Source organism: Trichechus manatus, unplaced genomic scaffold (genome assembly GCF_000243295.1).
Source record: "Trichechus manatus latirostris isolate Lorelei unplaced genomic scaffold, TriManLat1.0 scaffold00154, whole genome shotgun sequence".
In the NCBI taxonomy this organism is placed as follows: domain Eukaryota; kingdom Metazoa; phylum Chordata; class Mammalia; order Sirenia; family Trichechidae; genus Trichechus; species Trichechus manatus.
Genome location: NW_004444090.1, coordinates 1,889,014 through 1,905,417, shown reverse-complemented (window position 1 = coordinate 1,905,417; position 16,404 = coordinate 1,889,014). Strand labels below are relative to the sequence as shown.

At 33.4% G+C, this 16,404-nt stretch overlaps 1 protein-coding gene across 13 annotated transcripts in view; it reads left to right on the top strand.

Annotated features, from left to right (window-relative positions):
- Positions 1–16,404, top strand: part of DOP1A (DOP1 leucine zipper like protein A) — a 111,156-nt gene that overhangs the window by 43,018 nt on the left and 51,734 nt on the right. For 12 of the 13 annotated variants that reach the window (XR_002825580.1, XR_002825581.1, XM_023740376.1 and 9 more), the window contains 7 exons: positions 256–426; positions 2,348–2,537; positions 5,828–5,926; positions 10,268–10,367; positions 11,645–11,754; positions 13,156–13,264; positions 14,377–14,497. Coding sequence is in view for 11 of the 13 variants with exons in the window: in XM_023740376.1 (XP_023596144.1) it covers positions 256–426; positions 2,348–2,537; positions 5,828–5,926; positions 10,268–10,367; positions 11,645–11,754; positions 13,156–13,264; positions 14,377–14,497 (900 nt within the window). In the remaining 2 variants the exon portion in view is untranslated. The remainder of the gene's footprint in view (positions 1–255; positions 427–2,347; positions 2,538–5,827; positions 5,927–10,267; positions 10,368–11,644; positions 11,755–13,155; positions 13,265–14,376; positions 14,498–16,404) is intronic. The other variant, XM_023740377.1, reaches the window with a different exon arrangement.

Here is a 16,404-nt window from a genome sequence, read left to right as displayed (position 1 = left end):
TACACATATATATATAAACATATGGAAGCCCTGGTGGCACAGTGGTTAAGAGTTTGGGCTGCTAACTAAAAGGTCGGCAGTTCAAATCCACCAAATCTACCAGATACTCCTTGGAAACCCTATGGGGCAGTTCTACTCTGTCTTATAGGGTCGCTATTAGTTGGAATCGACTCGTCGGCAACAGGTATATACATATTAGTTACTATTTTGTAATTATGTTACTTCTTTTTCCCCCCTCCTTTTATATTTAAATAGTTCTGGATTATTTCCTCTTCTTGCAAATGCTGCCATGTCTGTGAAACCAACTTTGCTCAGTTTGTATGAGATGTATTACCTGCCTTTGGGTAAAACACTGAAGCCTGGTCTACAAGGATTGCTAACTGGTATTCTTCCTGGTTTAGAGGAAGGGTCAGAATACTATGAGAGGTAAGATGGTGCTACCTATTCATGCAGCTAATTAATTCAAACTAAGTAATTGTATTTGTTAGCAAGCATCTTTAAATCTATTATCTTTTAGCATTACTAAAGTGAATTCATCTGGATACTTCAGTATATCATCTGAAGATTTGTGTAGCAAGAAAAATTCATTATAATGTATCTAGTCTGTGCACCATACTAGAAATATAACTAGGTGGTAAGTGCACAGACTTGGGAGTTAGAGGGACTGTGTTTGTCTCTTGGCTCTACTAAGTATTGTGTGAGCTTAGACAAGCTTTTTATGCTTCCCCAAATTACTCCATTTCCTCAGCTACAAAATAAGCTTAATATTTATTTCATTGTGTTATTGTAATAATGAAATAACTTAGTGCAATGCCTAGCACATAGAAGTCATTCAAAAGATTGGGACTCATAATTTAAAATAATGTAACAAAAAGAACCTTTAGACTAATAAAAATAATAAGAAAATGTGCCATGTGGCAAAGATTTCTATATTGTTAATGGTGGAAAATAACCTAGCACCAACTAAAGTCCTATTTCACTAATTGTTGACATGGTACTCTTGATATTATAACTTTTCTAAGAAAATGATTTGATCTGTTTTTGAGCCTTTTATTACTTATTTGGTATTTAATAATTGTAGGCAATGCATGATGGCATTCAGTATCTTTAATATATTGTTACTGATATTCTTAGAAAACAAATGAGTTGAGGTGGCAAAAAGAAAAATTGCAAGCTTATTTTATGAGTAAACCTAATGATTTAAATTAAAATACTTTATTCTGGTGCATTTACAAGCCACTCTATTTCGTTGTATTTCAGCCGCTCCCATAATGCAGTAAGGATCTAAATCTTGAAAATATTGTATTACTCTTATAAACTACTTAGAGATAAAATATTCTTTTCCTCAAAGCTTATAATTTGCTTTTATTAACTTAACCTTTTTACTTATTTGCTACAATTTTAGAACATTAATGTGAGATTATTTTATTTAGTTTATATATCAGTTTTGTTTTAAATTGTTATATTAATTATCCTAAGGGAAGCATAAAATCAATACCACTTTATAACTCCATTAGTTACAATTAAAAATTCAACAGAAATTGAATAATGATCTTGATAACTGTGATACCTGTGTGATTTATCTTGTTATATTTTGCTAGTTATTATACACAAATTCTATAAAAAAAGGTTTTGTAAATATGTTCTTTTAATATGTAAAAAATTGAGGCCAGAAGGGATTTCAGTGCTAGCATTAAATCACGTAGCAAGTAAACAGTAGAACTTATCAAAGTCTCATGATTCTTATTCTACTATATTACACTGTAATAGATTTTTATATATAATATTGTTTATCTTATGTTTAAAATAGATAAAAAGTAATTAGTATTTAAATTTAGTCCTTAATAAAGCAATAATACATCCTTAATTTCGTTGTAGGTCTGATTTATTAAAATTGTTGTAAATTATATAGTGTATGGTTTTCCAATATATAAGAAGAAAACATTTGCTAAAGTTCTTTATGGTTTTGTGAAGAAGATATAAGATTACTATTAACTAAAATATATATGTTTTGTTAGAGTTAAACCACTAGAGTGGTGTAACAGTCCAGTGAGGTAGAGAGAATTTGTGTTGTTTTTGTTGTTGTTATCTTCAATTTACAGATAAGGAAACTGTGGAAAGACTGAACGACTTTCCCAAAGTTACATGGTTATAAACGTTGGCCCTGGTACTTAAATCCAGTCACCTCATGTGCGGCTTCTAGTCTATTACACTTATTTCCGAAGCAGAGCATGTATCTACAGCATGGATGCTTTCATAAATTCTAGAAGAGAATAATGACTTATTTATTTATAAGAACGTGAAACTAAATGTTTCCCTTCTCAAAACATTTTGTTTCATACTTCAGAACAAACACATTGTTGGAAAAGGTCGCTGCTGCAGTGGACCAGTCAGCATTCTACAGTGCCCTCTGGGGTAGTCTTCTCACCAGTCCTACAGTGCGTTTACCTGGAATCACGTATGTTCTCTCCCATTTGAACAGGAAGCTTTCCATGGAAGATCAACTGTATATAATTGGCAGTGATATTGAGCTAATGGTAGGTCTAAAAGTATAGTTTGCTTGTTTAGCAAATATTTCTTTAGAGCCAGGCATTATTTCAGGCATGTAATGAAGATGGAACCATGAACAAAGTTTCTGTTTTCATGGAGCTTACATTCTTCATCAAGGAAAATTAAAGATTAAAATAACCAATGATTATTGTTTTTAAAAGTTAATAATTTTTTTTCCTAGAAAAGAAATTGTTATTTATATCAGTTATCTGCATTATCTGTTATTCAGGCAAATAAATGGTCTTTATTATTACCATCTTGCTGAAAGATCAAACCACTGTTAACATAGCCCACATTTATTATATTATTCCAAAGTGGACCTTCTCTGTGGTCATGGCCTTCTTAATAGAAATGAAACATTTTAGACAAGGTAATAGCTAGAGCCTGTATGGGATTCACCTGAGAGAATGTAGTACTAAAGCAAACAGGGACAGATAGAAAATCATATTGATTGCTCATTTATGCTTTTTAATTCCAAGGTTAAGAGCAGAAGGAAATCTTTTATCTCTATAGAGTGCTGTACTCTTAAAATGAGCAAATGGTAAAAAACAAAGAAACTCTGAAAGGTCATTTTGGAAAGTTTTTAAAAGCATTTTGATCAATTGTTATTTAACTTTTTCCCCATGATTATGAAATGACAGATATTTTAATGTAGATTTTTAAGTCAAGTTTATTAAAATATAATTATATACAGTAAAATTAACCTTTTCTTATATGTAAGTTATATGAATTTTAACCAGTCCATAGTCATGTAATCAATAGTCACCGCAATCAAGATAAAAACCTTTCCATCACCCCAAAAAGTCATCTTGTAATCTTTTATAGTCACTCTCCTCCCTCTACACTCCCAACCGCTTGCAAACACTGATGTTTTCTTTTCCTATAGTTTTTTTCCAGAATGTCATGTGAATGGAGTCCTATAATACACAGCCTTTAAGTCTCCTTTCTTTCACTTTGCATAACATATTTGAGATACAGATGTTTTTGCATGTAGCAGTAATTTAATTTGTTCCTTTATGTTACTGCATAGTATTCTATTGTGTGAATATATCACAGTTTTTTAATTCATTCACCAGTTAATGGACATTCAAGTTGTTTCCAGTTTTTGGCAATTATAAATAAAGCTATGAACTTTTGTATACAGGTTTTTGTATAGACATATGTTTTTATTTCTCTTGGAAAAATACATAGACATAGCATTGCTGGGTCATATGATAAATGTATCTTTAACTTTTTTTTATAATGGCTTTGTTGTTATTGTTGTTGTATGCTGTCACATCAGTGCCAACTCATAGCGACCCTACAGAACAGAGTAGAACTGTACCATTGAGATATAATTCACATACCATAAAATTCACCCTTTTAAATTGTACAATTCAGTGATTTTTATTATATTTGTAAAGTTGTGCAAATATTACCCCTATCTATTTCCAGAACATTTTCATCATCCCAAAAAAGAAACTCCATACTCACTGCTTCTGTGAACATACATGTACAACTTTTTGTGTGGACACGTTTTCAGTTCTCTTGGGTATGGAATTGTTGAGTCATACAGTAACTCTGTTTAACCTTTTGAGGAACTGACAGACATTTTTCCAAAGCTACTGCACCATTTTACATCCCCACTAGCAATGTATGAGCTCTCCAATTTCTCCACATCCTCACCAACACTTGTTACTGTCCATCTTTTTGTTTATAATGAAATGTAAGCGCATTATGGTTTTTATTTGCATCTGTCTCATAACTAATGAGATTGAGCATCTTTTCATGTGATTATTGGTCATTTGTATATCTTTGGAGAAATGTCTATTCAAATCTTTCACCCATTTTTTAAAATTTTGTTTACTTTGAGTTTTTGAGTTATAAGTGTTCTTTATGTATTCTGGATACAAATTCCTTATCAGATGTATGATGTTGCAGTATTTTCCTCTGTGGATTATCTTCTCACTTTGACAGTGTCCTTTGAAGCACAGAAGTTTTAATTTTGATGAAGTCCAGTTCATCTGTTTTTTTTTTCTTTTATTGCTTGTGTTTTGAGTGTTATATCTAAGAAACCATTGTCTAATCCAAGATCTTGAAGATTTACTCCTACATTTTTTTTCTAGGGAATGTTTAACTTTATAAGAAACTGCCAAACTCTTTTCCAAAGTGGCTATACCATTTTTATGTAGAGTCTTAAATATACTGTTATATTTCCTTTTAATGACTTAATGAAAGTTTTAAACTAATTATTTTTTATTCTTTAAGAAGCAAATAGCATACTTGGAAAAATATTTGCAACACATCATAGTCAAAGGACTGATCAAGTATTCATAGAGGCACAATAAATACATATTAACAACTGGGCAGAAAAATGAATTTGAACAAATAATTAAATTGAAGGAAATAAAAATAATTCAAACACATGAGAAGATGCTCAACATTATTTGTAATAAGAAAAATAAAAATATAAACTACCCCAAGATACCATTTTCCATTTATCAGATTGGTCAATAAATAAATAAATAAATAAAATATATGTATATGTATGTTCTGGTGAGTACGTAGGGAAACAAATTATCACACATTGCTAGTGGGAATATAAATTGATACAATCTTAATAGAAAGCACTATTTAAATTGCAAATAGTGAAAACACTGTTTAAATTGCAATTGCGTATATCCCATGACCTGACAGTTCTACTTCTTGAGATTTATCCTACAGATGTATGTTACATAACTGTATTTGTAACATCTTCATAAATAGAGCTTTATTTATAATAGTGAAAGTTTGGAAACATTATAAATGTCCATCAGTAGGTGTATAGTTAAATAAGAGTTCATCTATAAAATTAAATACTTTGGCCATAAGAAAAAAGAAGCTCTTTATACAATGATAAAGAAAATTCTCCAAAATATATCGTTAGACAAAAAAACAGCAAGATGCCGAACAATGTGTTCAATGTGCTACTTTTTATGGGACACATGAATGTGTATTTTTATTTGTATTTGCAGAAAATATTCACTGGTAACACTGGTTGTCTACAAAAAGGGAGATTAGGTGGTTGGGAGATGGAGATAGGAGAGAGACTTTTCACTGTATATCTTTTAGTTCTTGTGAATTTTTGTGCCATCATAATATATTTGTGTAGTCAAAATATTGTGGATAGATTTAATTATTGGTTAGATGCCGAGATGCATACTTTGATTTGTTGGAGAAAGTAAAGAATTGTTACATTTTTATGGCAAAATTTTCCCAGTGTAATAGATGACAGATGGTAAAGCCTCTCTAATTTCAGGTAGAAGCAGTAAGTACTTCGGTGCAGGACTCTAGTGTACTTGTGCAGAGAAGCACACTGGACCTCATACTCTTCTGTTTTCCATTCCACATGAGTCAGGTAAAACATTAATGATGATATTAATATAAGGCATTCTTTGGAAAATCATAGAATCATGATGTATAGTTATTTTTTAAAGGTATATATGTTGCATTCTTTTTTTTAAGAGTGGTATTTGTGAAAAAATTGAAGAAAAAAGGTTAATTGACTTGAATAAGAGTATGGAAATTGGAATAGATTGTTTCATACCTTTAAAAAAAATAATAGAAGTTACCTATAAAAAAGCAAGAGGTAGTCAGTGTAAGCTCTAAGTCAGCGAAGACTCCAAGACCCTGACCTTCGTACCCAGGCATCATCTGTCCTAATATTAGCTTGTCTTGCTTTGGTGACTGTGGGAGGCATGTCAGATCCTTAGCCAAGTTGAATGTCAAATATTTAGTGACAGTCTCTAGTACTTTCATTACATATGAGAGTAACTGACTTGACAAATCACAAATGACGTGTTTCATTGCTGAAACTTAATCAGCTTCCTCATTATCTAAAGAAGTAATCTAAATTCCTTTGCATTCTGAACCCTTGATGAGGAGTGCTTTAGAGCACCAGTATGTTAGTATTCAGAATGGTAGAACCAAATACCCAGTGAGTAATCAGATACAGAGCATTTATACCTTGGAAAAGTAAGTTTATTTTTTAAAAAGGAATTAGCAGAAAAGACTAGTACAGTAGGTAATAGATAACCATAGTGAATTTTTATAATAATATGCCATGCTGACATTTTTCTATCTTTTATTCTATTTAAAATTGAACTATTAATAATTCAAGAATTTAGTGCGTGGTAGATTCGAACTGCCGACCTTTTGGTTAGCAGCCGTAGTGTTACTGAACGCAATGGGTTCGCCACTTGTACTCTTGTTAAGAGTAACTAAGAGTCAAGCGGATTTAAAGTAAAGCATAGTTTATTACTCGCGACGAGTAAGGAGAGGAGGGGTGATCCTCCCCGAAAGCACCCTCTCGGAACAAAGGGCTGGGGGTGCAGTTTCATATCACGTGGGAAAGGGGAAGTCATACATATCCATTAACTTCATACATATTTTTAAAAAAGGGGGTCAGGGTAGGATTCTGGCATGGAAGTGGCTGACGGACTTCTCGCTTCAGAAATGGGCACGGTCACCGCTGGATGACTTATGTTCGGTGATTTCGGTTCTTAGGCAACACTTACGGGATGAGGCCATCTGACAGTTGACCTGGTCTCTTACTGCGCATGCCCAGGATTCAAGTTCTAATTGGCTAATCTGAAAGACAGCTACAGGCGGACTGATGTGGAGGAAGCCAATAACATTTGCATCTTTCTTCTAAACAAAATTTTTAACAGAGATAACTTGTCGTTTAAGGTCTTTTCTGCCCCTAGCTGGTCTCAGTAGCACTTAATCACTGCCACCAGGGTTTCCATAGTGTCCCTACCTGGGGCGTAAGCCACCCCCAGTTTCCATTTTGAGACTTTCTGAAGAGTATGCCCAAAAAGTGTATGTGCCCACAAATCCTAAAATATTTACTATCTGGGCCTTTACCAGAAAAGTTTGCTGACTTCTGCTTTTGAACTTTCTCATTATTTTCTTACCTTCCAAACTTTCAACATTATTAGTCCCTTAGTGGGCTGACAGGTGCCTCATCAAGTCCCAAGGAATTAAGTCATGGTATACTTAAATTGGGAAGAACTTAATTTGTAATCTCACTAGAGCAGTGTTTCTCACTCTTTTTTTCAGCCTGTACTTCCTTCAGTACTTTCTTTCTCCGCCTTCTCTGCATTCCTGCTAGCTAAGATTTTCTCAAGAGTCACCTTTGATGGTTTGAATTATGAAAACAATAGCTATTTTGAATGTTTATTGAAAGTGCACACCCTCCCCAGACCCAATTATAATACTCTCTCCCCTGTTACTGTGCCAAATTATCATGTTGCTTGGGTGGGGGGCAGGATCATGGCATAGTCACCTTTGTTTCTCACTTTTCCTTCTTTCCAAGTCTTGTTTATAATAGACTTTTCACAAGTATTGATTGCAACTGTAACTTAACAGAGACTTCATTACCTTATCCTGAAAGAGTGAATACTGGTAGGAACTTCAGCACAGTGTGGACAGACTGTCAGTTTCCTTTTACTTATATCATGGAAAGGTGATCTTGATCTCTAGATCTTTGAGATTATAATAGGATTCTTTCCATATTAGACATGGGTGGTGATTTCAAGAGAAATCAAGAAATGACTTCTGGCTTTCTTAAGAGTAGTTTTTCTCCCAAAATAAGACTGGGAGACATTTGTACTTTTTAAAATTCTTGTACCAATATCTATAATCTACATATCTGATATTGCGTAGAAAGATAAGCAGTTCTCAAATGCCTTGGCTTCAGGGTCTCCAACACAAAAAAAAAATTAGGGAGAAGAGTAGCATATTTTTGCAAATCTCTTTAATATCTGGCTTAATAGTAGACAGCAGAATTGTCTTATATGCTTCTACATTCAATTTGTTGTGATTTGTTCTGGTTCAAGTATATGAAAAAATATGACCTTGCACTGATATGCTGTTGGAAAAGGAAGGAGTATTTTCAGTAGTTGTAACTTAAAAATACATTTTTTTCTTCGATACTACACTCAAACTTGACAAGCAGTAGTTTCTTAAAAATTAGTTGCAATATGGAATCTGAAACCGTATCAATGAACTTTTTATAGACTATTTCATTAAAAATACGTCTTGTATTTTAATTGATCTTTTACACATGCATGATTTTACAACGTTATGATTGGTTATTTAGAAAATACTGGTTTACTGAGTTATGTAGATCTTCCAAATGTTGACATATTTCATTATATAATATCAAATAATTACATTTATTATTATCCCCTCTGATCACATCATAAGTCTTTTAAGTATTAGGAAACTTTCAAGCCCAGTGTTGAGAAGCTTTCAAGCTAACACAATTTAATTCAATACAATTTCAAGTCTAATACAAATTTCCCAAACTTTTAATTTTCTCTTGAAAGCTTACATTTTATCATTGCAAAGATTAATGTTAATTGTTTTCCTTGAAGTGACAGGCCCACTTTATTTTTTGAGAAAATGTCTACCAAGTGCCCAAGTATGAGTAATCATAGTTTGTCAGTCATTTTTTTATAATGGTATTATCTGAAAGAAAAAAAAAACAAAAGGAAGCTGGTAATTCAGCTTACAACTCAAACAGTTGTACAAGTACTTTTCTCTGAGACAACTGTCATACTTCAGTATACATTAGAAGTGCTTATTTATGTGTACTTCCTGTTTCACTACACAGAATATTAAAAGACTTGTACTTGAGGGTCAATATTTAGTATAAGAAATTTTTACTGTTTCATAACATTCTTAAGTGAAACTGGCTTTCTTCCTTTTTTTTTCGAACTGCAAATAATTGGCAGTAAAGAATACAATGACTGTGAGTACAGTGGGTGCTGCTGCTGTACTGCCTTTTTTTCATCCTAAAGAGCCAGCAGTTTTACCCACCATTGCTTTTACAGGATCAGAACAAACGTAAATACAGTCCTGCCAATAATCTAAAAAATTTTTTAAAAGACAAAATAATGTCTTGGTATTGTTATGAAAATAGATTCTACCTTGTGGATCTCCTGAAAGGGTCTTGGAGAATTACCTAGATTAATAGAAGATATCTGTGTTTAGATAAGTAAATATAATTTGTCAGCTGTTAATGACCTGTGTTCTGTAACATGTCAGTTATTTCTCTTAGATTCCTTTAAAAAGAACTTATCTGGGCGAATCTCTTTCTAATCCTGTCAAAAAGTATGGTGTAGTATAAAGTTCACTGGTTTATGATTAAGGAGAGGTCAGTTCTCCATCCAGCTGGGCCACTAACCAGCCATTTGAATTTACCTAAGCAAATTATTTTAACCTACAGTTTAAAGGTCTTTATCCTATCCAACAGTAGAAAGTCTGACACCAAACAAAGAAAATGGAGCAAGGTGGGCCACATACAAGAAAATTATGCCCTGAAGCAAAATGGAAAAATATTAAAATTTGTTAAAGCTGGATGATGGATGGATGAGAGTTCATTATATTTTCTGTACTTTCCTATATGTTTGAAATACAAGTTAAAAAATTATTTTAAAAGGAGAAATAAAGAACTTGGAATTGATGAAGATAGTGAACTTCTAAGGAGTTTACAGTCAATTGACAACACTATGAATGTGAAAGACTAAAGGCTTAATTTTCTCAAATGAAGATAGTGTTCTATAAAAACAGTTTATAAACCCTAAAGTTCTGAATATATTTCAAGGTATTATTTTTTAAAGAGGAAAGAAATTAATGTGTTTTATATGTTTTTGCGTGTGATTAAGGACAGCCACATTCCTAACTTTTTCAGGCCACTCGACCAGATATGATCAGGATTTTGTCCGCAGCTCTTCATGTAGTACTAAGGAGGGATATGTCCCTGAACCGAAGACTTTATGCATGGCTTCTCGGTAGGTGTGTGGTGTGTGTGGTCACAGTTGGGAATAGTATGGAAGAAAATTTGCTATAAATAGTTATTACCAAGTTGTGTGTATGTCCGAAATGAAGAAACTCAAAGTTTGATTATATGAACAATAAAAATATAAGCAATACTAACTGTGTATTTTATAAGGAAATCTCAAAAACTTCTTAGTCGAAGAGGCTGTTTGAATCCATATAATCATATTCCCTTTGAAAAGATTTTCTTCCCGTTACAAACTGAGGTTGTTATTCTATAAGTAAATAGACAAGGATGAATTAATAATCAAAATAATGACATAGCTTCCAAAACTTTGAAGTCATCGAAGGAATAATCATGACCAAAGACAAAATTAAACTGGTACTATCTCACAGGGCTTCGAACCAGTTCTGCCTGGTTCATTCATGGCCGAGAAAATGAAACCGGAACAGATCTGAATTTTAAAAATTTGGGTGAACCAGAATGATAAACAGAATGGGAAAAATTATAGGTTGAAGCCCTGCTAGAAACTTAATTTCCCTCTTAGAAAACAAGGCCAGTGTACGTGTTTCATAGCAACCAAATCTCTTGCCGCTCGGATTTTGAGCAGAGTCAGAAGCAGCAGTGCCTCACTTAAAGATGGTGACTGACCTCACTGCTTTGAATGTGTGTTGCTCTCTGCAGTCCTGTCAATAATCCAGTCTCATGCATCAGGCTCCTGAAAGGGCTCACTGCGCCTCTTGAGAGTCTCCCATTCGAAGGCTTCAACTTGTAGTTTTTCCCATTCTGGTTATAGTTCCAGGTCCCCCAAATTGTAACAATTCAGGTATCTTTCAGTTTTGCTTCATTGGCCATGACTGAACCAGTTCAAACCGGTTCAAAGCCCTGCTATCTTACACGTGGTACCAGTCTTCTACTCAGGCAGTTAAGCATTCTGCTTTGGTCTTCCATACTTTTTGTAAGTGGTTGACCTGTCTTCACAACTCTTTATCACCAAGAGTGAGAGAGAACAAATATAACTTAATCTTGGATTTTGTGAGTCTTCAGTTATTTCACTGTTTTGAAAGATTGAAAAAACAGGATGATTCTGGAGGAATACTATGATACTTATGTGTTGAATTGGTTTCCCTTTATTAAACTATCTAAAATGATCTCTCTTGCTGACATTGAATGGGCTACAAATTGGTAAGTGTTTAGTGCTGTTTTTGAGATATTTGCTTTTTTGGTATTTAGTGAACAACAGTTTTGAGAATTATATTTTAATTTATTTTGCAATTTGTTTCCATGGAGGTTTTGATAACAACGGTGCTGTCATAGGACCCCGAAGCACAAGACACAGTAATCCTGAAGAACATGCCACTTACTATTTCACTACCTTTTCAAAAGAATTGTTGGTCCAGGTAATGAATAGTTTCATTTTACTCTTTGGTTACTCACTGGCCACTAGAATTTCTGAAACAGTATAAGACAAAGTCCTACCTTAGTTGAATTCACAGTTTGAGGGGGTAGAGACTAGACCCACAAATTTCTTAAGAGTAACTAAAATAAACTCATGACTAAAATAAAATAATTATAAGCCAGACTGTCTTCCCTGTAAGGCCAGAGTTGCTTGTTTTTTGTTCTTCTTATTTTTACTTTGTGGTCTTCATGACCTTATTAAAATACAGTTGCAACTTCTCACCTGTCTGCCCTATAAAATTTGAAGCTTTTCTAAAAGTGGATCAGTACCAGTGTTATTTCCTCTGAGACCCCAGAGAAATTTAGGCTGTAACAGAAATCTAAATGTGATAGAACTGCTATTGTAGTGGAAATGTTAAAGCGATCCATGTATTTATTTCATCTTGTTTTTAATTCCATTATTTATTCAAAACACCTCAAAATAAACTGAGAAAAATACATAGTGTTTGCCCTGACAGTACAGGAGAAAAGTGGCGGGCAGAGCTCAAATTCTAGTAAAAAGACCAGACTTAATAGTCTGACTGAGACTGGAGGAACCCCAGAAGACATGGTCCCCGGACTCACTGTTAACCCAGAACTAAAACCATTCCCAAAGCCAACTCTTCAGACAAAGAATAGATCGGACTGTAAGATATAGAATGATACTCGTGATGAGTGTGCTTCTTAGTTCAAGTAGATACACGAGACTAAATGGGTAGCTTCTGTCCAGAGGCGAGATGAGGAGGCAGAAAAGGATAGGAGCTGGTTGAATGGACACGGGAAATCTGGGATGGAAAGGAGGAATGTGTGGTCACACTGTAGGGTTAGAAACTAGGGACACATAAGAATGTGTATATAAATGTTTGTAAACTTTACCTAAAGCGCAATAGAAAAAGAAACAAAAAATGATGTCTGAACCATTTTAAAATGAGTGATGTTATAAGAATATAGTTGGTTTTGAATCCCTAATGAGAAAATTATTTCATAATAGCAGATATTGCAATGATCTTGTGGCATACTTTAGGACATGTTGGTCATCTTAAATAAAAATATTTTCATCTCGTGGGCAAAAAAATAAGTCATGAATATTTTTTTCTAGATTTTCTTCTACTCTTCCATTTGTTCCTCCAGAGAAAATTTAAGCACTATTTTCTTCTCTCAAGATAGATAAATGTAACATTTTTTTTTTCCTACCATAAGAAGAATGCCAGCCTGGGAGAAAGGGCCTCAGAAAAGCAATAGAGGATGTAAATGTCCATTACATATGGTTGCATTTAAAAATATTTTTGCTTAAGAAAAAGCATGTGAGTCTGTTTACTTAAATGATTAGTCTACTATTGTTTTTTCTTTTTTTTTTTTTTAAGGCAATGGTGGGAATCTTACAAGTGAATGGGTTTGGAGAAGAGAGCACACTAATGCAGGACCTAAAACCATTTCGGATTTTAATCAGTTTACTGGACAAACCTGAGCTAGGTAATATATACTATCCTAGGGCATATGGTCACACTTGGTTGTTTGGTATTGTTTCATAATAAAAATGAGAAGACAAGTCATTACATAGAAAAATTACTTTATTTTTAAGTAGACTTTAAACACAGATTCTCAACATTTTTCTTATGTAAAATTTAGATATTTAAGAAGATAAAGGTGTGCATCCAAGCAGTATGTTATCATACATCTACCCTGTATTAACATTACGTAGCAGAGGAGTCACCATCTAAGCTTATCTAAGTTGTTTAAGTTACTGAAATTGAAACATTTATGATCTGTCATGACTATTTTATGTTTCACAGAATTCAAGGACTTGAACAAAAAAGAAAAAGTGTTTGGGTTATATCCCTCAGCTTCCTTCCCTATATCCCCTTTGTTCTGTGTGTTTTCCCTTCAGTGTACATTTCTTATGTATTAGATCTATTTGGAAGTTAGTTATGGTGCCTGAGGCAAAAATTAAGAAAATATTAGCAACCATAAAATGAAATCATAACGTATGTAATGTTATCAAATTATATACAGATGTTTTAGCAAATATGTTTAAGTCCTCTTAGAAAGTCTTAAAATAAAAATCAAAAATATAAAAGTAACTTAAGCTGAGTTATATCAATGGCTTCGAGAGTTTATTTTACCTGTTAAATGGTAAGAGATGAAGCTCACGAAATTTTTTTAGGAAATAAGCTGTAAGTCTGGCCTTGTGCATTTTAGTATTATTTAAATTAATTAACAGTAGTAGTAATACAAGTAACATTTATTGAATACTCATTATATTCCAGAAACTGTGCTAAATACCTTACAAGTATTTTTCCTAAACCTTGCAACAGCCTTGTACATTTGGTGTTATTATTCTGTAGATGAGGAAACCAAAGCTCAAAGAAGTTAAATACCCCTGATTCTATATTTCTATTATGTCAACCTATACTTTAAATAAACATTGTTCAGTTATTTACTGTTTACTATCTCAATGTGGGAAGTTTAGTTAGGTTCTGGAAAAAAAAAAACTTTAAAGCATCTTTTAATTGGACCAATTGTCAGATAATCATGATTTGCTAATGCTAATTAATTATTGCCTTAAATTTGCGTATTAATTTTAGGACCTGTAATTCTAGAAGATGTCCTGATTGAAGTGTTTAGAACATTATATTCCCAATGCAAAGCAGAGTTGGATCTTCAGATGGAGCCACCCTTCAGCAAGGATCATGCTCAGTTAAGCAGGTGGATTACTGAAAAATTAAGCATGACATAAAGATGTCTTCACTTATTAATGTTATAAAGTAGACAGTACTCTATTATTCACTTAATGTAACTTAAAGAGATAGTGATAACTAGGAGTATTGCTCTATGAAGTTTGCTCTGAATATGTAAATTTGATATAAAACCTCTCTGTATTTTGGAAATATGAACTGTCAACTGTAATTAAGAGTGATAACTGCACTCTTTCAAACAAACACTCAGAGCACTAACTGCCACATGTCAGTTAAACAGGTTACCAGACCTGTTTGTTTACATGAGCTAGTCCCTTTTGGTGACTTGACATGCTCAGGAGACCAAATCATAGATCAGAAGAAGACTCAAGTGAATCAAAGGGCACTGAGTGTTCTTTAAAGAATATTTTTTTAATCAAGTTATGGTTATTTCTTCTTTCAATATATTTCTTTTCTGAATGCCTGGGACAAGTCATGTGATATTAGCATAGCCTATTTCCTAATTCAGTGATAGATACATGCTGACAAAGTCTTTTCTTCTCTAGTATAAGCAGACCACCTCTTTTCCAGTCTCATCTATCATTACAATATGACAAAGATTCCAGTTTCTTTTACATAATTTACGTTTTATTGATGGCTCCTTGATGAGACTTTGGAGATATCCTAGGCCTTCCTAAAACATACTTTTTATATATTAAAACATTTTAAGGCAGTTTTTTATTTCCGATAAATATAATCCCCTGTATTTTTTTGTTTTAAAAGTTAATATTGACTAACTTGGCACCCTAATTTATTCTGTACTGTGCTTGAGGAATTATATTGCACCACAGAGTATTTAGTCAGTCTTTTCTGCTGTGGTATGCTGGTTGCATTGACAGAACCTCACTATATATAAAAATTGTGTTAATAGGAAGGATGGGTGGGAAAGGTAGGTGAGTAGGTAATACAAAGACGTTCCAACTTAAAATAACAAAGTTATTTTTTCCTGATGAAATTTCAGTAAAAATGCTTATTTTTTAAAAATACTTTATTGTATTTTTGGTGAAAGTATACACAGCTAAACAGGTTCCCATTCAATAATTTCTGTACATAATGTTTAATGACATTGGCTGCATTCTTCACATTGTATCAAAATTCTCGTTTTTCCGTTCTAGTTGTTCCATTCCCGTAAACTTAGTCTCACTGTCCCTCAACCTTCTCATCCATGCTTTAGAGTAACTGTTGTCCATTTGGTTTCATAGATAAAGTTTAATTATGAAAATGAAACTTAAAGTGATGAGTACTGGTTGCTACCTAAAAATGACCAGAAAATTCACAGAGGTGCAGTCTTATGGAGTAGGTTTAAATAAACAGTGGGAGACAAACTAAATTATATCTCACTCCCCAAATCCCACCTTTTAAGGTTCTGGTTTTACATACACACATTTAGTTTGCTGATTAGATCTAGAAATTAGCACCATTTGAGCTATTATCTCAGACCTGTTTGCTTCAAAGCGCAATTTGGATAGAACTTTCCAGGTCCTTCTGGAAAGTTCATTCTCTCCCTTTCATCCCATTCATCCATACATACAACAAATGTTTACTGAGCATCTACCACCTTCTGTGCACTGTTCTAGATGCACATATTTAATCACTAAATCCTGTAAATTCTATCCCCTAAATCTCTCTTAAATCTATCTCCTCTTATTTAGCCCTTCTGCCACTGTCCTAATCCAAACACTTCTTGCTTCTCACAGTGATTACCACAGCAGCTCCTAACTGGTGTCCTTGATTTACCTTCCTCTAATTCAGTATCCGCACTCTACTAGAGTGAACTTTCTTTTTTTATTTTTTCCCATACAAAAATTTATACATACATTGTTATGTGACTCTAATTGCTCTCCCCATACTGTGACAGCACACTCCTCCTTTCCACCC